Below are 25,142 nucleotides of genomic sequence, written 5' to 3'. Positions count from 1 at the left end.
TGGTTGTTAAGTATGTTTGCCTTCATCTTGTTGTCTGAGTATGTGAGCCCATCTGTGTTTCTAAGTGGTGCTACTCCTCCATTTTCGCATCTTTTATTCTTTATGAAGCTCCAGAACTTCTTTGGGTTGGATTTCTGCTCTGGGCTTATAATGTCATGGATATATGTTGAATAGGCTTTCTTACATTCTTTCTGTGAGCTCTTTTTGATAGTTTTGTATCTCTTGATGTCTTTTGTTGTTTTTGTTGTTTGGGCTTTTTTAAAAGCTTTCTTTTTCCGTCGTGTAATACGTTTTATTGTGCCATTTATCCAAGGTTGTTGGAATCTTGTTGATGACATTTTTGATGGTACGTTTTTGTCTTGAATGTTCTTGAGTCCTGTTTTTATGAACTCCCACATCTCTGATATTGAGCTCTGAGCGTTATACAAGCCATGAAATTTTTCAGATAGTTCCTGTGCGTCTGATTTCATTTTTTCTATGTCTGCTCTCTTCCAGATGTAAATTTTTCTTTGTGTTGGTTTTGGATGCATTGCGATGGCATTACTATCAATGAAGACGATGTCGTGGTCATGAATTGGCTCGCATCTATTTACCAAGGATGGTCTGTTTGTGAGGAAAATATCGAGTGTTGCGGATCCTCTAGTGGGAAATGTTACCACTTGGTCTAGGCAGCAGTTATAAACCATATCTACGAACCTATTATTGAGTTGTGTAGAATATTGGTTGCCGCATACTGAATTGGATTTCCAGTCAATATCAGGAAGGTTTATGTCTCCTCCTAGCCATAATATAGACGATTTATTCTCTTTATATATTTCTTCTGTGGTGTTGCACATTTTTTCCATGTAGGTGATATCGCTACTGGGTGGTCTATAGAGACATCCTACTATGATGGATTTACTGTCAGGTGTTGTTACTCTAATATATAATGATTCTGTGTCTCTTTGTACGGGTAGTTTGTTTTCGTTTTCGTTTATTCTTCTTCTTACTACTTGCCATTAATAAATATTGTATTTGTTGATGAATTGATTTCAAATAACACCTGGGGACGTACTGTACTTGTTTGTTGTGACATCTTTCAGTTGAAATCCCCAAAAACACAAAAATTTCTACACTCGTAAAATGTTTCGACTAGCCCCTGCCGCCATCTTTATATTTATATATATATCTTTTTGTACTTAGTCAAGGTATAAAGCACCATAATTATTACTCTTTATTTTAATGTAAGAAACTTTTTTAATTGTCAAAACAAAATTTAGATCAAAAGATTGATTAGGATATCTGTTTGAGAACTAATTACAAACCATATAGTTAATTTGGAACACAGAATTTATTTCAAAATAGCCTGTAGCAATTTTTGTTCTAATTTCTTGATTACAATACAATGAAATCTTACCCTTGTGGTCATTCATGCGTAGTTACTTAGTACACGGAAAAAGTATGTACTATGAAAATTAGAAGGCAAATTCAAGCAATTTGATTGGACGAGAAGTTATAAGTATGTGCTAAGTGTTATAAAAGCATCATAATATAGCATATCGATTATTGAAAGCGATCCTTTTAACTATAGATGCGATGAATTATCACTGTTAGTGCAGTCATTATTAATACTGAATTTTCAAAGATGCGAGGAATTTTTATTGTAGAATTATGTGATAAATGCACTTGCAACAAACGAAAAAACTTAGTTGATGACTTTAGGATTTATGATACATGTATTTTCAAATTGAAATACAAACTCCTCAATCATTCTTCATCAAATATATAGCTTTTCAAACTTGTAACAAAAGAAATTCTCAAAATGAAAAATTCTAGATCCGCGAATGGATACTACCGCAGAGGTAAAACCATACACATTTGGGTTATTGTACACGAAATGCATGCTACAATTTATTTTTGTTGATTTTAGACCCTTTGGAACTATATGTGGGCTATTTCAGCAACTAGGCAAAAAATCCCCAGACTAGATACACGGTTAGATTCAGCATGTCAACAAATCCCAAATATCTATATTAAAGGACTTTTGTCTTTAAATTTGGACCCCACAAAATTGAAAAAGGGACCAAAAATATGAAAAAATGCATGAATCGAATAAATTTGTTTTTGAAGGCATGACTGTAACAATGGGATGAATATACAAAAATATCTTATTCTGGGGGTATCATGGGGGGTGGGTGGGGGGGGGGGGGGGGTTCAGATCCCGGATCCCGCTTACTGTTTTGGCAGATTCCCGTATTCCGCTTATTGTTTTGTCAAAACTAGATGGAATTGAATTAAATGTTATTTATATTGAATTTATTAGAGTGTTTTAAAACCAAACTTTCCTCCATAAGTTAAATTTTATCAAACCTTTCTCTTACTTATCTATTGTTTGAGCAAGTCGGCTAAATTAAGGCTTTACAGCTAATTTCCTAATGCATGTAAAGCAAAACTTTGGCTGGCTTGCTTGCTTTGTTTGTTTATTTGTTTATACAAACTTTGTAAATAAGATTGACATTTTTAAACAATATGAATAGGCAAAGTTTAACCTGTATTTTTAATATTTTAATTAAATTGTGTGTTTTCATAATGATTATCCAATAAAAGAAAAGCAAGCAAGTCAACTAAAGTCTTGCTCTACATGCTTAAAGAAATGAGCTGTAATAGATAAAAAAAATAATTATACAGTGAAAAAGCACCGCATATACAATACTAATGATTCGCTCCACAGTGAAAATGAAAGAATAGCATCATTATTCGACAGTAAACATGACTAGCATTCATCATAGTGGAATTTAGTTAAATATGAAGAAACTGAATGACAAAACATATTCTACGTTATACAACTTGATTAACTGTATTAAAATAAATATTTTTTACTGCAACCACATCTTACCTGTTAGTTATAAAGCACCTGCACGATCTGTTCGTGAAATGTCATAAATATTCACCTATTTTGGTATATATTTCACAGCTGGATGGCTTTAGGCGCGATAAAACCCCGCTCGCATCTCTTACTTTGTTTTATTAGTATTATGTATTTCTGAACATATACATTTTAACTAATTTTCTTCATTTTCTCCAAAAATTAAAAAAAGTTCGTCTGTTTATTTATCATTCTACATAAGACATTTATGGCATATACAGTAAAAATGATATTTTAGGATCCGCACTTTACATACACTGAGGTCAAAGACGCTAAAATTGTTTTATATTAACATTAAGGTTTATGTACCCTGTGGATTTTCTATAAAAATCTTGATTTATTTGCCACAAAGTCCTCTTTTTCTATTAAATGCAATGAAACAGAAAACAATAATCCAATAACTCCCTTGGAATATGTACACAATGGCCTATCTATATTATTCATTATATCTGTAGTTTTGATACAATTGAAGTTTAAAAAGTTCGTTCAAAAATGTCTACAGAAGGGTACATAAACCAGGATCGACGGTAAAATAAGTTGTGAGGTATTGTGACGAAAAAGTGTTAAGTATGGGGACTTAAACTAAAGTGTGTATTGCTTGTGTTTGTGCTTTATTGTTTGGTGTCTACGTTTCACACGTCCACGGACGACAAATGCCAAGTATACTCTTTTTAAACAGGGTAACCCTAAAAATCTCTGGTAGCGTGATTAAGGGATTCCTGGTCACATAAATAAATAAATGGATCATGGGTATGTGTAACACTTATCAATTCAAAGTTTGAAAAAGTTTTCATTTTAGATTTTTGGAATTTTGATCAAAGTTTTAAAATATCAAAATTCCAAATTGTGTAAAAGTTTTGAAATTTTGAAATTTTAACCAACTAATTAAAATATTAAAATTCTAAATATCGTTTTTAAATTTGAGAGTTTGAAATTTGAACCAACTTTAAAAATATTGAACCTAACGTCCAATTTTGATTATATCACTTTTTGAAAGTTTGATTTTTAAGTTTTTGATTAAGATATCAAAAAATAGAAAAGGGCTAAAAGAGGGGTACCTGAAAACATGGCTCTGATTATAAACATTCTCAGGAAGGAATAAATAACACGAAATATATGAAATTATTTTAATTTCAAAATGAATAATTAGAAGAATACATTTAGAATTTTGAGAGAAAACTGACCAACTCGCAGAAGGCCAAATAGTACTATTCGCCTTTTTGACGTTCCTGATGAAGGTGGACCCAAAAAAAGCGCTTCGGTCACATGCATCTTTAAACGTTTTGTTTTCTTTATTATTGATTGCATGACGATAATATATTGCCATGGTTCTTATACAGTTGCCATGGTTCTTATACAGTTGTCATGGAGTCATTTTGGACCTCATTTTATACTTTGGTGAAAATTTAGTTTTAAGCAAAAAGGCAAAAGTTTAAGATATTTTATTTATTTAAAGTTCCTTTCGAAGCTGCAGTATTTATTAAAAGTATTTTTGGGGAGTTGTCATGGAGTCATTTTGGAGCTCATTTTATATTTTGGTGAAAATTTAGTTTTCAGCAAAAAGGCAAAAGTTTAAGATATTTTATTTATTTAAAGTTCATTTCGAAGCTGCAGTATTTATTAAAAGTATTTTTGTTTTATATTCGTTCATTATTGTTGAAAGAAATCATTTTTATATTCTCGAAACATTTAAGATAAGAATTTCACATCTGATAGATATTTATTTTGGCATTTGTCACTTTAGATTTTCTCTTTGTTAGGCTTTATTTTTATCAATTTAAGATGTTTTAGCGACAAGCTAAGTGGACACAATCAGACATGTTTTTAGTTATTCTATTGTCCGGTAAACACAAACAAGTTGTTGTATAAACAACCTATGTCTAGATAACCTGATAAATTAGGGTTCTTTTTCCTGTCCAGCAAAGACCTTTCCACGCCCCTTTTTACCCCAAAATATCAGGGTAACTAAGATAGCTTGATTGTTTAACGAATCTGATTGGACGAACCTGAAACAGTAACGCAAAATCGAACAAGTGAATTTCGGTCCCAAAAGTGGCATTATCAAATGCGCTTTAGAATATATAACATCTAAAACCAACTTCACTGTGTTTGTTATAACTGTTTTCAGGTGAGTCAAGTATTTTTATTTATTATTTTATTTAATTGCATCATGAAACTTCGTTAAGTTTCATTTCCATTTCATTTTTAGTAAAGTTGATTTCTCGATCAGTGTAAATAGATGTATATATGTTAAAAAAAAAAAGCCCTTACCCATACTCGTTAGTCCTTAAGGTGTGCTGTTGGTTAAGTCCAACCATAACAGGCAAACAACAGTTCACACAACCCAGTATCCGACGAAACCTGATAACAGTCAGAAACTCAACGCTGATAACAGTCAGAAACTCAACGCTGATAACTGTAACAGACCAACTCTGTTTACCAGGCCAATCCTGATAATCAGGCCTATATTATTACAATTCTGATACATATAAGAAGAACTGGTGTGAGTCCCAATGAGACAACTCTCCATCCAAATAACAATTAGATAATAAAAGTAAAACATTATAGGTCAATGTACGATTTAACACGGCTCACACCTAACAAAAAGCTATAAAGAGTTCCAAAATTACAATAATTGTAAAACCATTCGAACGGGAAAACCAACGGTATAATCTATATAAAAAACTTACTTGACTTTCAAATATTCAGTTTTCAGCGTTCCTTCGGTGAATGCTTTACTTAAAATTCAGAGATTTACATTGTACTGGTTTTTCGAGAGCAACATTTGTGAATGGCCAAAAATGGAAAAATCCATCATGCAACTGTCAGCGTAGTACTCTCTTCACACGCCCCTTTCGACTGGACTTACAGATGTACTTGTGCTCTTTTAGTTTGCCCAAAGGTGTCGTACGGTAGCGTAAAAATGCCGTTAACAAATACACAAATAACAAATACAGAACAATGATATCCCTTAATTAAAAAAGAATCCCTTTTCCTTTTATTTTCAGTTTAAAAACAGTAATTGTTTGAAGGCCCCATAATGGAGCTACGTATATGTACTTTTACAAGCATCAGTCAAACGTTTTCTAAGGGGGCAATAATATTTAACTTCAAAAGTGGGAATATGGTTGTTTTGTCGAAGTGAAGAAAAAAAAATCGAGCTAAGCGCTAACAATTCTATTAGGTTTTTCATTGCTATTAATCAAATTATTTGGTTAAAAATTTAACACTTTAAGGCATTTGGAAAATCTGGATTCAGAATTTTTTATGTCCTCTGATTTCACAGATTTTTTTCTCATAAATTGGGGATAAGCATAATTTTTATGTACCTTTATTGAAGCCCCTCGTGGAAGTATCTAAGTAAAAAAAGTGTCACCTAAGTGACAATATTTATATACTATATATATATAGTATCAGGTTCCCAAAAGATAACCATTTATCGCTAATATAAACTTTTGAAAATAATTTTCAGTTTTCAAAATGCCGACACCTACAAATGGATCGATGAACGCTTAATGTTCATCGGCAACTATTACATAAATATGAAGGTTTAGAATAATGTTTATGGTATACGTTGATATAATATGAATGATAAAAAAAAATATATCAAAAACCTCCCTCATTCAAGAATAGCACTTGCACGTTCATTGTGACACCATGAATTCACTATTTCAACCGTACCAATACATAGAACTGAAATCAGTGATAAAAGGCAAAATATTTTCTTCAGGAATGCTCAAAGCTGAATATCTAAGACCAACAATTTATAAAGAACAGAGATAGTTGATTAAAACGTTAAATATGATCGTTCAAAATGTACAAGGAATGATATATCCATCTGACATGATTGCAGAAAGTAAGAAGTCTTAGAGCAAAACAGAAAAAAGTGAAATCAAATGAGATAATACAAATGAGTGCTGGAAAAACCAGCAAGTAAAATGGTCACCATCAGAGCCGTGCGGCTTGTTTTTAAATAAATTCTCATCTTTTAAGAAATATTTAATTTGTCATTCACTTTTTCACCGCCTACAATTGTGTGCCTGTGGTTTTATTTTATACAACTTTTAAGTATCAGTTTATTTTATTTCATTTTGTTTTGTTTCGTTCCTCTTTTTTTTCGTTTCGAAGTTTTCAGGTACCCCTCATTTGGCCCTCTTCTAATGTTGATATCTTAATCCAAAATTTTTAAAAAAAATCCAAACTTTCAAAAAGTGAAATAATCAAAATTGAACGTTAGGTTTAATATTTTTAAAGTTTGATCAAATTTCTAAACTATCAAATTTAAAAACGATATTTAGAATTTTAATATTTTAATTATTTGGTTAAAATTTCAAAATTTCAAAACTTTTACACAATTTGGAATTTTGATATTTTAAAACTTTGATCAAAATTCCAAAAATCTAAAATTTCAAAACTTTTTTAAAACTTTGAATTGATAAGTGTTATACGGACCGGGTCAAAGCAAATTGTAACATCGTATATTTCTACTACTTAATTTAAGCTTTCGTATATTTTTAGAAATTTGAAAAGACATCCATCTATCATCTATAAGGATAAAATGGATAGAAACACGTATGTTAAACCAACAGTTATTATCATCATGAGCATAGCAGTGGTATTTTTTATTTTTGAATGAATGAATGAATTTTATTTCTCATAAACTACAAGTTACATAGTTACAGAGAATATATAAGCAATTACATAAAATATTGAAGCACATGTGAACAATACAAACATAAACATTAAATTACAAACTAACCAGGAGGAGTGACCCTCACATTTATAATTTTTATAAATCTACAAAGTTTTTCAAGAACAATATGATTATTAGAGCTCATTAATTGTTGATATTTATAAATATTTGGACGAAGAGTACAATAGTTTGGTAACAACCTCTTTCTTTCTTGAGTAAGAGCATTACATGACATAACATAATGATATTCATCACCTACGTCACTTGATTCGCAAAGATGGCACAACCTATCATTTCTTGATATGTTATTCCACCTTCCCGTCTCGATAGGTAATCGGTGACTTCCACATCTAAATTTACACAATAAAAATTGATTAGATATTGACAATTTGGAAAAATAGCTTTCTAATTTAATATCAGTTTTAAAAATTCTATAACATAAGCATTTAGGAGTAGTGTTAATTTCGCTTAGGCAATTCTGCAAAAACTGGTCTTTAAGTTTCAACTCAATACTTTTGATTACCCATTTATCTAACATTTGATTCGACCAGATATTTGACATTCCACAGGTATCAAAAACAGTTTTTACAAATGATATCCATTTACAGTTAAGACCATAGTTATGAAAATTAATATACAATAGTTTATATAAAAGACATGAAATTTTACTTTCTTTACCACATAGTAATCTACATAAGAAACTAACCATACGAACTTTGGCATTAATAATTACAGGATATCTACCCAATTCCGCATAGACAATACAGCTAGGCGTACTCTGTTTTAAATGTAGAACAAGCTTACAAAATTTTAAATGTATACGTTCTATCAAATCAAAATTTTCAAATCCCCAAATTTCCGAACCATAAAGAAGAATAGGTAAAACTATCTTATCAAACATGTCTAACTGACATTCTATAGTCAAACTGTTTTGTCTACACTTTTTTAAAATACCATACATTGCTTTTGTAGCTTGTTCACAAATATATTTTCGGGTCTTTAAAAAAGAACCACTTCTAGCAAAAAATATACCGAAGTATTTATGCTCAGTTACAATTTCTAATTCTCTATTCTGTATAACAAATCTAATATTTTTGGGTTGTCTCCCTTTGGAGAATATAAGAACTTTTGTCTTGTTAACATTTATTTTGAGTTGCCATTTTTCACAATAATCATCAAATTCATTTATCATTTTTTGTAAATCTTCACTACTCTCGGAAAACATCACAGTGTCATCCGCATATAATAACATAAATATTTAACTCATGTTCGAGGTCATCACTAATAGAATTTACACCAAGTACATCTTTGCCTTCAAAAAAATGTTGTAAATCATTTAGAAATATTGCAAACAGAGCAGGGGAAAGATTTTCTCCCTGTCTTACACCCATTTCACAAGTAAATAACTCTGATTTCTCACCATTAAATATAATGCGTGATTTTACATTTTCGTACATATTTTGTATAATGCGGAAAAATTTGCCATTTACATTATTCTCTAAAAGTTTAAATAATAAAAAATTTCTTTGTATAAAATCAAAGGCCTTTTCAAAATCGACAAAGGCACAGTAAAGTTTCTTCTTTCTTAATCTAAGTAACTCGAATAGAGCATATACTGAAAATAAATGATCAGTAGTTGAATATCCATGTCTGAAACCTGCTTGATTTTCTAGTAAAATAGAGTACTCATCAAGATAATCACACAATCTAGTGTTTAAAATAGAAGTAAAAATCTTACCAAGACATGACAAAAGAGTGATAGGACGGTAATTCTGTGGTTCGGCAGAGCTACCTTTGTTCTTAAAGACTAGTATGACATTACCGATAATCCATGCCTCGTACAAAATACCCGAATCAAAAATAATATTAAATATATACACATAAATATCAATCATACAATCAATAGATGAGGAAATGTATTCATTTACAATCATATTGTCACCTGACGATTTGTTATTTTTTATATGTTTTATAGCTTTTAATATTTCTTCAGCTGTAATACTATCATTTAACATAGAATTTGAACATTCTTGACTAACATCATTGTTAATATCATAAGTATCTCCTTCATACATATTTTTGTTTATATCTTTAAAAAAAAGTAAACAATGACTCAGTGGTGATATTACAATTGTTTTTATGTTTAACTTTATTCCAAATTTTCCAAAATTCCCTGGGGTTTTTGAATCTCATATTTCTCATCTTAGTGCGCAAGTTTTCGTTATATAGTTTAATATTCTCATCCATGACTTTTTTGTAATGTTTTTCTGACTGTCGAAGTCTTTCTTTAAATAAATTTAAATAATTTTTAAATTCGAAGTAATTAAAAACAATGTGATTAAATTGAAGTGGGATACAGAAAGCTCGATTTTTTCGAAGAGATCAAATACCTCATGGGTTTTCTTAGGAGATTCATGGATGAATCGACTATTTGAATCTATAATAAAAACAAAGAGATCTTGTAAAAGCGTCAAGCGGGCCCCTGGCCGATGTAATCTTGTACCATATTTGGGTCAGACAAAACGCAAGAAATGGACAAAACCATCTAAAATAGAAGGACCTCATATGTATGGATTGAATCACTCATTTTTTACGGATTGTTACGGATGCAACAGTGAACTTTTTGACTGTGGTAAACAATATTTTGAATATATTTCAGTTGAATTTGCACGAGATGTCGAAATACAGACACCGACGAGCTATACTACCCAAGGAGCCATATCTCAATACCTACAATTAAATGTATATGCTGTATGCGTTGTAAATTCCGGGATTCATGACATGGCACTTCCTCACCTCACCGACCAACAATATGTTAAACATGTGCACTTCTACGTGCAACAATTGGTTAATTCTTGTCAGAACGTAACTTGGATGTCAATTACAGCAGTAAGAGGAGACAAAGGTTTTCCTCAAAATAATCGAAGAATTCATCTGTGGAATATGTTAATTAAAGACATGTTACGTAAGAACTTTCCAAAAGTAGGTTTTATAGACGTATTTCCGATGTCTAATTTTACAACCTTGCATTTTGATAATGTTCATTTAAAAAGGTCTGGTTATGATATGCTTGCAAGTTTTTTCAATAGATTTATGCAGTAAAGTTTTCACTTAAAAAGCATGTAAAAAAAGCTTTTTTTTTCTATTGCTGGAGTCTTTTTTATGCAATATATAATAAGTTACGGAAAACCCATTTGATTACAACGTAAAAGGAAATATTGACAACAGAACTAGATAATACGAAGTAGACCTTAGATGAATTCAAATATTATTTCTAGTTCCATAAAAGCGTTCCGCACACATGGACATTTATAAAAGAGAAGCAAGCGATACCAAAGGGACATTCGATTTAGATAATTAATTAAAACTTTAGAAGATGAAAGTTAAATTTTGTTAAACTGGTTCTCAATAAATAAAATGAAAGCAAATCCAGAAAAATCCAGGCAATAGCTGTATGTAAAAAAACTAAAGACAAAAACCTAAAATTTAAATTAGAAGGTAATGAAATAGAGTGTGCAGATAACGTTAAACTTCTAGGTGTAACAATAGATTTTAAACTAAATTTCAATGAACATGTCTCTATAATATGTAAAAAAGCATCCAAACAATTAAATGTATTAAAAAGAATAGGTAAACACCTGACTTAACTCGGAAAATTAACAATTTATTATTCTTTCATAATGTCCAACTTTAGTTACTGCCCACTAGTTTGGCACTTTTGTGGGGAGGTAAATACAAAAAAGAAAGAGAAAATTCAAGAGAGAGCACTAAGGTTTATATATGAAGACCATTCAGCAAGTTATGAAGATCTACTCTGCAAATCAAAATTACCATCTTTAAAATTAAGAAGAATGCGATCTTTGGCGATTGAAGTTTTCAAAATTATAGATAAAGATTGTCCTGTATATATCCATGACTTGATTCATTTAAAGGAAAACACTTACTCTTTCAGATACCAGAATACAGCAGATCTACCACATGTAAGAACAACTGCATATGGCCTACAATCTTTGATGAATGCGGGTGCTAGGCTTTGGAATGAGCTGCCAGATGAGCTTCGTAAGCAATCATTTTTAAATCAATTCAAGAACTTGATAAATTCTTGGTCTGGCAGCTCATGCCAATGCTTTGCCTGCAAAACCAGATAATCTCTGCTCATTATTTTTTGGTTTGTTGCTTTATTTTTATGCATGGCAAATTTATTTGTTATCCTTACTATAATGCTCCTGCTGCTTTGTGCTAATTTTAGATACTTTATGTGCTATCAATGTGCTTTTTATGTGCAAACCATTTCATTTGTGCTTTTGTGTTTTTATCTCATAATTGCATGTATCAGTATGTGTTTAACTTGTAAGATGCTTAAAGATCACCCTCAGGCACAATTGATTTGGCTATAGTTTGTATGTCCTTTTTTTGTCACATACATTGAACTTAATTGTACTGCTCAAATTATTTGGCGTCATAATTGACAATAAAAAACTTTGTATTGTATTGTACATGTAGCTCTTCAACCGTTTCGGTTCATATACATTTTAACTTTCAAATATACGGCTTTAGCTACGGGGCGCCGAATGGGACTCTTGTGGTTTTGTACAAAATTCAATTCTGTCATAACAAAATCATTTTTGTCTTACAAAACTATGTGCTACAGACTTGTTTTGTGAGAACTTCAATTTTGTAGACAAAATTCATATTTGTCATGACAAAAGTCAATTTTGTCTAAAAGGTATGCAAATATAAACATATTTGCATACAAAATTGACTTTTGTTACCTGATATGGAATTAAATCACAAAAGTCAATTGTGTATGGTAAGATTCAATTTTGTGAGACAAAATTAACTTTTGTGAGACAAAATTGACTTTTGTGAGACAGAAACAAAATTGACTTTTGTGAGACAAAATTCAATTTTGTGAGACAAAATTCAATTATGACAATTTTGTGGAGACAAAAGTCAATTTTGTTAATTTTGTTGAGACAAAAGTCAATTTTGTCAATTTTGTTGAGACATAAGTCAATTTTGTCAATTTTGTTGATACAAAAGTCAATTTTGTGACGACAAAATTGACTTTCGTGAGACAAAATTGAGTTTCATGAGACAAAAATCAATTTTGTTGAGACAAAATTCAATTTTGTTGAGACAAAATTCAACTTTGTCAATTTTGTTGAGACAAAATTGAAATTTTGTCTCACATTGGTCAATTTTGTCTCACAAAAGTCCATTTTGTCAATTCTGTTGATCACATTGGTCAATTTTGTCAATTTTGTCTCACAAAAGTCAATTTTGTGTAACAAAAGTCTATTGTGTATGCAAATTAGTTCACAGAAACCAAACAAAACACTTTTGAATACAAAATTGACTTTTGTCGCCCAATTTTCAAATAAGGTAACAAAAGTCAAGTCTGTAACAAAAATGAATTTTGTCATGACAAAAGTGACTTTTGTCCGCTGATAGATCATACAAAATTTTAAATTTGTAGTATGATACAAATTTTGTTAAACTGAACTCGTTATTGTTGAACAAAAGTCACTTTTGTCCGTACAAAATTGAATTTTGAGTACAAAACCACAAGAGTCCCATTCGGCGCCCGGTATTAGCATTCCTGATGAACGTAAATCCAGAAATGCGCTTCGAACGCATGCACATTACAAAGTGTTGTTTTGATTATTTTTAATCATTTATATATATATATCTATCCTTTACTATAGATAATTTAGCTAATCTGTAACAATAACATATTCATGCCTTATATATCATGTACTGTAGTACGCCGCTAGATTAAAACTGACGTGGAAAGGTAACATATGGCCACCGAAAGCTCTTTTAATGAGAGCCCAGGTGGTCGTGTGGTCTAGCGGGACGGCTGCAGTGCAGGCGATTTGGTGTCACGATATCACAGTAGCATGGGTTCGAATCCCGGCGAGGGAAGAACCAAAAATTTGCGAAAGCAAATTTACAGATCTAACATTGTTGGGTTGATGTTTAGACGAGTTGTATATACATTATGTACACAGCCATGTATCACCATCATTGATGGCGATCCGATGGATACATCTGTTGTAGGGTTGTCACTGACTCAGACGTACTTATGAATATAATTATTTTCTGTGACTGTATCTTACATTAATTTGTAGGATCCTTTACTATAGATAATTTAGCTGATCTGTAACAATAACATCTTCATGCCTTATATATCATGTACTGTAGTACGCCGCTAGATTAAAACTGACGTGGAAAGGTAACATATTGCCACCGAAAGCTCTTTTAATGAGAGCCCAGGTGGTCGTGTGGTCTAGCGGGACGGCTGCAGTGCAGGCGATTTGGTGTCACGATATCACAGTAGCATGGGTTCGAATCCCGGCGAGGGAAGAACCAAAAATTTGCGAAAGCAAATTTACAGATCTAACATTGTTGGGTTGATGTTTAGACGAGTTGTATATACATTATGTACACAGCCATGTATCACCATCATTGATGGCGATCCGATGGATACATCTGTTGTAGGGTTGTCACTGACTCAGACGTACTTATGAATATAATTATTTTCTGTGACTGTATCTTACATTAATTTGTAGGATCCTTTACTATAGATAATTTAGCTGATCTGTAACAATAACATCTTCATGCCTTATATATCATGTACTGTAGTACGCCGCTAGATTAAAACTGACGTGGAAAGGTAACATATGGCCACCGAAAGCTCCTTTAATGAGAGCCCAGGTGGTCGTGTGGTCTAGCGGGACGGCTGCAGTGCAGGCGATTTGGTGTCACGATATCACAGTAGCATGGGTTCGAATCCCGGCGAGGGAAGAACCAAAAATTTGCGAAAGCAAATTTACAGATCTAACATTGTTGGGTTGATGTTTAGACGAGTTGTATATACATTATGTACTCAGCCATGTATCACCATCATTGATGGCGATCCGATGGATACATCTGTTGTAGGGTTGTCACTGACTCAGACGTACTTATGAATATAATTATTTTCCGTGACTGTATCTTACATTAATTTGTAGGATCCTTTACTATAGATAATTTAGCTGATCTGTAACAATAACATCTTCATGCCTTATATATCATGTACTGTAGTACGCCGCTAGATTAAAACTGACGTGGAAAGGTAACATATGGCCACCGAAAGCTCTTTTAATGAGAGCCCAGGTGGTCGTGTGGTCTAGCGGGACGGCTGCAGTGCAGGCGATTTGGTGTCACGATATCACAGTAGCATGGGTTCGAATCCCGGCGAGGGAAGAACCAAAAATTTGCGAAAGCAAATTTACAGATCTAACATTGTTGGATCAACCTAACAATGTTAGATCTGGATCTGTAAATTTGCTTTCGCAAATATTTTGGTTCTTCCCTCGCCGGGATTCGAACCCATGCTACTGTGATATCGTGACACCGAATCGCCTGCACTGCAGCCGTCCCGCTAGACCACACGACCACCTGGGCTCTATATATATAAAAGTCTATAAAAAGGACCAACCAGCAAATTTACTATGTACCGGATCGTCTAGAATAGGCGATACTATGCAGATAAGGAAAAAATTATATCAGTCTAAAGATTTGCACAACTATATATATATATATAACTCGTCTAAACATCAACCCAACAATGTTTTACATATATATATGGAAAAATCTGTTGTAGAGTTGTCACTGACTCAGACGTACATATATGCATATAAAATAACAACAATGAGAGTATGAAATTAGGTTATACGCCATTATTCCGACAGCCCATTAGTCCGACAACCCAATAGTCCGACAACCCATTGCTCCGACAGCCCAATACTCCGACAACCCATAAGTCTGACACTTGTCAAGCCAATGACCAGGGTATAGGGGAAAATAAAATGTGTCTGTCTGTATTATACTACGTCTAGATATGTAATAACATATTTTAAGAAAAAACTTCGTATATATGAAATAAGGCTAAGGTTGTTTCTATATACTCAATTCGAAATCTGTATTCTAATTTCATATATATATAGAATATAACAGAAAAGAATATGTCATTTTCCAAACTAAAGGATCTTTAAAGAGCAATCAAGAACAATCATTGATGGTACGAGCTACTGATGATACCCCCGCCCAAACATTTCGGTTAACAGAATAAGCATCACACAGTATAACTGACTTATATAAATCTTGAAATCAAATTTCAGAAATCATTGAATTGTAGTGTCTGAGAAAAATGTGACGAAAATTTCAACTTGGCTGTCATGTAATGAGTAACGAATTTGAAAAAGCATAACACAACATAGCCGACTTCAATAAACCTTTCAGAAATCCTAGAAAAAGATGCAACGAAAATAGTTATTGGACGGACGGGCGAACTTACGGATAGATAGACAGACAGAGATAAAACAGTATACCCCCACTTTTTCAAAGCGGCAGTCTAATGATTGGGTCAATATTCATGACATTAAGACATTACAATACTTATATGATATAATTATCTTTATAGCACTATAAGCCTTAGTTACCAAGACAAAATACAAAAAAGCAACTGACATATTGATATCAAATAACAGTCGGTGTCAAGACATGTACTATATTATTCAAAAGAACTAACAATGTAATCATCATTCCCCCCCCCCCCCCCATAATAGTAAAGTTTTCTGGTGTTGACATCGAAAATTTATCATATTTAACTTACTTCTTAAAGTTCTTACATGTGTTAGAAATATGGTGAAAGAGTTCCTTTCTCAAATTATTATGAAGTGAGCATTCGATTGAAAAATTACTCTCATCCTCAACTTTATCAGCTGTACAATACGATTTTTTTAGTCATCCTTTCTTTCTGATCTGTTCTTCAATTTGATCTATGATATGGATTTATTCCAGCTTTTTTTACTCCCACTACAGTGTCACAGTCCTATAAATACATTCATACAAATAATTATAATAGGTTTAAATATTAAAGAACAACTTGACAATTAATTTTTGACATTGGAGTTTGAATGTCAGTTTATTTTCAACTTTTTAGCCATGGTGTGTTCCCTTTATTTTCAATTTTTAGCCATGACGTGGTCAGTTTATTTTCAAGTAATGAGTTTGAAATTATGTCCTGTTGGTATTCTTTGTTTTTCTTTGACAAATGAAGTGAAACTATAGTTTCAGTGTTTGTGTAAAGGATGTTGCACTATGGGTCATTGAGATCTTGTTCCTTGCAAAGATAAAATACTTGAAACTATGCTTTTATGACATTATGTACAGCAAGGCATTATGCCATAGTATATCTAACATATATATTCCTGTGTACAATGACAGTTTAGACTATTCAATCTCATTTTTTTTTAAATTTCCGAACTACACATTGTAGCTCATTCTTATTTTGTGCTTGGTCCCTGCGACTAATTACGTGTGTATATTATATGATTCATATCACAATAGTGAACTTGAAATAGCACAGGTTAACAGTTTAAAGCACATAGTCCTTTTATTAGACTGTTAAATTATGGTTTGTGCCCCCTCCCCCTTTTTACGAAATCTGGATCTGCTTACCTTCCGCTGCTGTAATAACTGTTAAGATGGCTTTTGATTCCGTCAATATTCTAATATGAAGTTCTGTATCTGTTGCATCGTCGATAGATATGTATGCTTGATAGATGAGATCCATTGTTTTAAATGTTGTTTGTGTTTGGCGGGTCCGAAGGCGTCCGTATCAAATTACCACGATAGATAACTCTGTTCGTTAATATTAATATGATATCATATTCGGACAACGACTCCGGAAATTAGAGAAATTCACTCACATCTTCCTTATAATTTATACTATAAGAGATTATTGTATACGTCTCTGGTAAAAACAATTAATTGCTTAACTTATAAAAAAAAATAATTGAAAGTAATTTTATAATGATTTCTTACAACACAAAAAAAGGGAAACTCAGTTGGGAAGATGATATGGTTTGTTCTCATTAATAAAGAAGCTCCGCATACTGGGTTGGGACTGCCGAAGTTTGAAAATAATGTTAATTTCAAGACATCCAAGATATCATAGTTTCACAGAATATGTTTGAATATGTAGGAACATCGGGTAAAAAGGTGAAACCAGTACTGAAATATTATAAAGTGTTTAGGTGTTTAGGAAAGTGTTTCAGAAGTGTTTAGATGCCATTTAATGTTTAGCTTAATGATCATATTCACTGATAATAATCCTGCAACACGTTTAAATTCTAAACACGTTTAGGTTTTTATGTGTTTAGATAAATATCCGTTTAGATCCTAAACGCTTTCCTAAACACGTTTAGACCTAAACATGTTTTGAATCCGTTTCAAATCTAAACGCTGTTTTTACAGTGTAGCATTTTCAATTCTTAATGTAATGGAAGAGACCGATAATGAATTAACATATGAACTACCTTTCTTAAAATCAATAATATCTAAATATTTTTCTTCTTCTTGAAAACAATCTTTAAATGAAAAATAAGTGTCAAATATCCAACAAAAAACATAATGTACCAAGTTTTTAAAATTTGACAATTTGACAAAGACACAAGCAGGACAAGAATGTCACACATTGTCTTAGATTTTTTACTAGTTTGTTATTGGCTTTCATACTGCAACCATTCTATTTGAGCAGTCAAAATGCGTTGACTGTATATTTCTGCGACAAAATTAATCAAATAAAACTCAGATGAGTGATACAAGGAGAGAAAGTATTGCGACCAAAGAGGGCGGGTAGTGTTATCCAACTCCGATATATTTATTTATGTAGTTAATAGTGGGGAAACCTCACTCCCCTGAAACACGATAAGGGGGGAACCGAAGATCTAGTTAAGTCTTAGATGCATGATTTTTTATGAGTTGTTAGTGGCTTTGAACTAGCTGTCAGATAACTGCGAGTACTCTCAGATCTGTTCCTAGTGTCTTTTTGTTGTCGGGATCTACAAGTTCCCGGCAACGTTCACTTGTATTTTTGTCCATCTGATGAGTTAAGCCTTTTTCAACTGATTTTTATAGTTCGTTCTTATCATATGTTGTACTGTTATATCACTTTCGCAGGTTAGGGGAGGGTTGGGATCCCGCTAACATGTTTAACCCCGCCACATTATTTATTTATGTGCCTGTCCCAAGTCAGGAGCCTGTAAATCAGTGGTTGTCGTTTGTTTATGTGTTACATATTTGTTTTTCGTTCATATTTTTATACAAATAAGGCCGTTAGTTTTCTCGTTTTGATTTATTTTACATTTTCATATCGGGACATTTTATAGCTGACTATGCGGTATGGGCTTTGCTCATTGTTGAATGCCGTACGGTGACCTATAGTTGTTAATGTCTGTGTCATGTTGGTCTCTTGTGGATAGTTGTCTCATTGGCAATCATACTACATCTTCTAATTTATAAAAAAGGTAGATCAAGACACACATGCAAACAATAGCGAAATAGAACAGCACAGACTGATATTGGACACACAAACAACGAAATATAAAGATAGAAAAAGTACCTTGGCACGTAAAACGAATATTGGACGAGGGTTAGGACTGAGCAGTTGCTATAAGCATGTGTATCAACTCCAATATACTGAGACAAATATCCCGCATGGAAAGAATAATTATAATCAAGACGGACAACCAAAAGTACTATAGAGGACGGAGTTGGTCTTTTTAGAGAAAATACCATATCATAAGAAAAACGCATTGTTGGAATAATGGGCTGTCGGATTAATGGGTTGTCGGAATAATGGGTTGTCGGAGTAATGGACTGTCGGAATAGTGGGCTGTCGGAGTAATGGGCTGTCAGAGTAATGGGCTGTCGGAATATTGGTTGTCGGACTAATGGGATGTCATCTGAAAGTATCATAAATTTAATTGAGCAAATAAATTAACATTTTCCTTTTTATCTTTTTCATGAAAACTTTTACAAATGACTGCTTGGTTGGTTATTACTTGATTAGTGTCCAGTGGCAAATATGCAATGAACATTTAAGACTAGATCAGTAAAACTATTATACATCTATTATAAAAGTGCATTCCCTAGAGAGTCAACCTGTATTATGGGTGATTAATATATGCTGTCACTTTAAAAAAGAATCACTATCGTGTTTTTATATTTGGTGCTAGTTTCAGTCTTTAGTGAAATAAGTATGGTCCATATTTTTTTTAAATCTTCACAGTAACACGGATGAATAACGGAAGAAAATGTTGTACATATTTGCCATGTGTTACACAATAGAAATGCGAAGTAAAATATTTTTTCTCTCCGAATTACAAGTTTGTAATTGTTTGAAAGTACATAAAGTATCGGCTACTTCTTTATATTCGGCATTTTAACAAGTACTAATTATAGCCATCTTTTTCCTTTTGATTCGGCTTTTGTGAATTTGAATGAAAGGAGTATACACTAATGAGACAGCAACCCAATGACATAAATAGACCAAAAGGCATATGAATGTCAATACAAATGCATTTATGGAATATTTGTTTAACAGATGACGACGGATATAGCTGATTGTGGTAACCATAATTGTGTCCTTTTTAACTCCTGCCGAATTACCCTAATCACTGAATTAAACATGAGCAACACTAAGGATACCACCTGTGGAGCAGGACCCGTTTACCATTCAAGAGCACCGGTATTCGACATAGGATAGTGTTTTTTTTCTGATTCCGTTTACTTCAAGAAAAAAAATCCCGAAATTGTAAGTAAATTCATATATAATGTAACCAACCACGCTTTGTTAAGAAAAAACGGAAATGGCCAATCATGGCACAGGGGATGATTAAATGTAGTTTATAAACTCAAACGATATACTTCATGAGGGTTTGCTATTCTCGGTTGAAAAACGAACGCTAACTATATATTGTATATATATTAAACCGTTGGTTTTCCCGTTTGCATGGTTTTACAATAGTATTTTGGGGGCCCTTTATAGTTTGTTGTTCAGTGTGAGCCAAGGCTCCGTGTTGAAGGCCGTACATTGACCTATAATGGTTTACTTTTATACATATTTTTGGATGGAGACTCAGAGTTCTCTCATTGCCACTCAAACCACTTCTTCCTATATCTATGTAAATAGAAACAAACAATTTTTAAAAAAGTGTTTATTCATTGAATCATTTAAATGTATTGATAAAAAGGTGAGTTTCTTCTTGTACATGTATGTATTAAATCATCCTTAATTTCTTGATATTTTGTTTATCTGCGTTTATCATACACGTTTCGTTTTGTATTTCATTTGATATACGAGTACATACTACATATACTTTAGCGGATAGTTTAACAATGTTATGCAGCTCTTTTCTTACAGTATAAAATTAAAAGATAAATGTTCATCCATTTAAAATCAAAAACAGTACATTTATATTTAAAAAAAGAAGAAGTGCCGGTATAATTGCCAATGAGACAACTCTCCACAAGAGACCAAACTGACACAGAAATTAACAACTATAGGTCACCGTACGGCTTTCAATAGTGAGCAAAGCCCATACAGCATAGTCAGCTATAAAAGGCCCCGAAATGAAAATGTAAAACAATTCAAACGAGAATTGTTCCTTATAAACTACGACATATGTCACAAGTATTAATTTAGTAATTAATTCCACACATGCAAAATAAATAATCTTCGCCGATGTAACATTTCAATTTATTACAACAACATGCCTTCACTGAATTCATTCAGGTGTACAAATGATACGATTAAAGTTATTTTGTTTCTATCCTCCGTTTATGGCACGGTTATAGCTACTGTGTGTATGTTTTATAGCATGAAAATAATGAAAGAGGAATGTCAGTGCAACCCCTTATTAATTATTGTAATGGATCAGTATTATGAGATACTTATTATAAGTGACTACGACATTGTTAGGATTATAACCTATCGTCAGTATGAAAGAAATTGAAAGTGGTTCATATATTCATCCGAATTAAAAGGGGCACATGTATTTTATTTTATCCTCATATTTTTCATCATGCCGGGTTCAGATAATTGAGTTGCTGCATGCATTAAGAACTTAGAATATTACTTAAAACAAAATATCAGTATAATATTTCGACCCCACTATTTGAAGTTAACAAAACATTCATTTAATTCTTTTGACCAAAGGTTTGTAAACTATATAAATCATTGTTTTTACGTTCGTAGTAACATAGTAAATTCGATTGTCGGTCACCTGTGTCAATTCACGTGCACACTGACGGCCAATGAAATGAGACATAACAAGTTGTTTGTTTGTGATACACCAGAATGTTATCAATGAAATATCAAACGCTACTAGAACACACCCGCGAAATCGCGGGCATATACAGCTTGTGGACTGTTGTAGGATGATTTTTTGTAAAAGATAGTATGTATGGGAAATTTCATAAAAGGTAAAAAAAGCCTTCTCCCTAGTTCAAAAGTCCAATATTTGTTTTCTTTCTGTTAAATTCAAATATTTTCGTGTGTCTGGCCTCAGTCGACAATTATTCTTCTCCTTTGGTACAATGCTGCTTTTGGTAAAAGTCAAATAAAATTAACAATTTGCACCGTTTCAAACATGAAATAAATGTAGCTGCTTATATATAGATCATTATTAGTCTAATACAATATGCTTCTAGGACAATCAGTCAGTCTTTTTTTCTCTCTTTTGAGAGCCTTATTAAGATGTCAATGGTAGGATATGAATCATGTATAAATGACTAAGGCTAATTTGAAGGGTGGCCGGAGGGGTCCTGATCCCGAAATCCCGCGCTTAAAATCATGAAATCCAGAGATGCAGACTTAAAAGAAATGCATATCCCGAAATCACGAAATCGAAAAAAATATTCCCGGATCCAGTAAGGATCAATCCCCAAATCCCGAGCTTAAAAACACACGATCCCGACGCCCTGAAAAATGCTCGCCTACTTTTAATCTCTACCTTACTTTCATTTTTTGCCAAATCACTATTTTTACTTTCAACAATAAATTTTTATGCCCCACTTATGGGCATTATGTTTTCAGGTTAGTCTGCCCGTTCGTTCGCTCGTTCGTCCGTCCGTGTATGTCCCGCTTCAGATTAAAGTTTTTAGTCGAAGTAGTTTTAGATGAAGTTAAGCATGTTTTACTTATTTTAATATATATGCACGTGGTATGACCCCTGAAGTAGTAAAACAGTAGACAGAATCAGGCCCGAATTTCTATACTATACTAACATAGAAAGTCCCTGAGAGAATTAGATAGTCTCTATGTATTAAAGTAGTATAATCGTAGTTTACATGTAGATAAACGCGAAAAATAATTGTCTTCTCTAAGGAGGTATAATAGTTGTGGTTCTTGCGATTAAAACTCCATGATATGAAACGCGAAAAATAATTGTCCTCTCTAAGGAGGTATAATAGTTGTGATTTTTGCGGTCTAAACATCATGATATGGAGAACGCTCTGAATGGCTTATTTTTTTCTACATTTTTGTTATCCATCATACGATTGGTTGTACTAATTGTGTCAAATATTTTACTTATTTTAATATATATATATATACAACTGGTATGATCCCTTAATAGTAAACATTTCAAAGAAAGCAGTAGACAGAATACAGAGAGTCTCTATATATTAAAGTATCATAATCGTAATTTACATATAGATAAACGCGAAAAATAATTATTGTCATCTATAAGGAGGTATGATAGTTGTGGTTAATGCGATCTAAACCCCATGCCATGGAGAACGCTCTGATTGGCTTATCTATTTTTCATATTTAGTTATCTATCATACGATTGGTTGTAATTGCGCATTTTTAAAACCGGAAATTAAATCTATGACTAAAAGTTAGTCCGATGACGGAATCATATCCGGACTCCGTTTTTGTCGTTTTTCTCCCAAAATAACTCAATCTGAATAATCATAAGAATGGATGACAAATGGGACTAAGCATGTTACCTATAGGACACAGAGACATAATGATTGATTTATTATGGAAGGAAGAGAAGCGACACCCAAAATGAGGTCTTCTCGTTTAATAGTATAGAAACTTGACTGCATTTCAGTGTAATAAAGGTCGGCCAATAACAAACTAAGGGACTTGCAGTTGGATTTTCATTTTTTTCGTCAACAGATTTTTTTTTTAATTCAACAGGAAGCTGCAGTGCAAATAAAATAAAATTGTTCCATTCCTGTGATTTGATAATGTCAGTTAACACAGTGTAGATACTATTCTGTACGCTATCCGGAAGTCGCGATTTTCGAAGCGAAGATTTCAAACTAGCTTACAGAACGGTTCTGTTTTGGTGCTTTTTCTCATCATTTGTTTACTCCGATATCTATAAAGTGCTTTGCAAATCTTAAATGTATGTATAGCATCATAAATATGAGTAACTGTAACAAAACATGCAGTAGAATATAACATCTACGTGTGCATCTCACCAACTTCATATAAAAAAGTGAAATCGATTGACAATTTTGCTCTCGTAGTACAAAGCAAATAATCTTTTATTGCAAATAATTGCATCAGTTTACAGTTAAATATATACTGTTTCAATATTCCTACCGTATTTAAGTAGAAAGTTCGTATTTCAAATTAAAAATATGTTTTCCTTGAAGATCCCAAAATAAATTACTGTACGATCAGTCTAAAACTGACTGTATTCTAGAAGCGATTTCAGATTGTTTGTCTGTATGACCAGTCGTGATTTTGAAGAAAAAAACAACGGCAATTTGAAGGTACATACGTGTCTATGTGATATTATGATTGTGTCCATGGATCTATAACGTGTAATTTCTTTCAACAGACAATACAAATCCATTTCTGATGATTTTTGTAGATGGCAAAATAGTTTTCACCGTCTGGCGTTGACCAATTGGTGATAACATACGTCAAGCCTGTCTCTTTTAAAATGACAAAAAATAGCTTTGTTTAAAAACTTTAGGTATGGAGGAAAGAATTAACGGAATACCCCGCCACTTCAATAGTCCATTTTTTGGAAATAAATAAACCACCAGAAAAACTAAATTGTAGGTGCATAGGGGCATCATTTTTAATAACGAATATGAGGAAGTTTTGTTAATATATGGTAAGTTTTTGAAAGTTACGTATAGTAAACGGGTACCACCCAATAAGGTAGTGGAAAAGTCCTTATCATGGAAATAGAAAATTGATGAATTTTCGAAAAATCAAAATAAGAGGTGCATAATTGAATTAAATGATAAGGAATCTGAAAAAGATCCATTAACTTATGACAAGTGCCTGAAGGAAGTTGTGGATATAAAATAGGTACGCCCAATATAAGGTTATGACAAAGTCCGTATTTTAGATATAGAAACATCAAAAATAATTTTACCAAAAATTCGAAATAGAAGGTCAATAATACATTAATTGATTAAAAATGGAGCAATTTTAGAAAAGTTTAACAATTGGTTTTGGAGGTCACGGTTGGAAATACCTGATGGGTGCCCTCATATAATGCAATGTTCAAGTCCGTATCTTATATAAAGAAACCCCATAAAAGATTTTTAATGAAATTCGAAATACATTCCTTTTTTATATAAATAAGGCCGTTAATTTTCTCGTTTGAATTGTTTTACATTGTCATTTCGGGGCCTTTTATAGCTGACTTTGTGGTATTGGCTTTGCTCATT

The 25,142-nt window shown here is 32.5% G+C and overlaps 1 protein-coding gene across 1 annotated transcript; it reads left to right on the top strand.

Annotated features, from left to right (window-relative positions):
* The first annotated feature begins 9,849 nt into the window (after positions 1-9,849).
* On the top strand, positions 9,850-20,459 carry LOC134689619 (uncharacterized). The gene is made up of 3 exons (XM_063549592.1): positions 9,850-10,580; positions 11,551-11,578; positions 20,038-20,459. The coding sequence occupies exons 1-3, from the start codon at positions 10,017-10,019 to the stop codon at positions 20,055-20,057; spliced, it is 612 nt and encodes a 203-aa protein (XP_063405662.1). The 5' UTR covers positions 9,850-10,016; the 3' UTR covers positions 20,058-20,459.
* Positions 20,460-25,142: the final 4,683 nt, after the last annotated feature.

The sequence above is a fragment of the Mytilus trossulus genome, chromosome 1 (assembly GCF_036588685.1).
Source record: "Mytilus trossulus isolate FHL-02 chromosome 1, PNRI_Mtr1.1.1.hap1, whole genome shotgun sequence".
Lineage (NCBI taxonomy): Eukaryota > Metazoa > Mollusca > Bivalvia > Mytilida > Mytilidae > Mytilus > Mytilus trossulus.
This window is presented reverse-complemented; position numbering and strand designations above follow the sequence as displayed.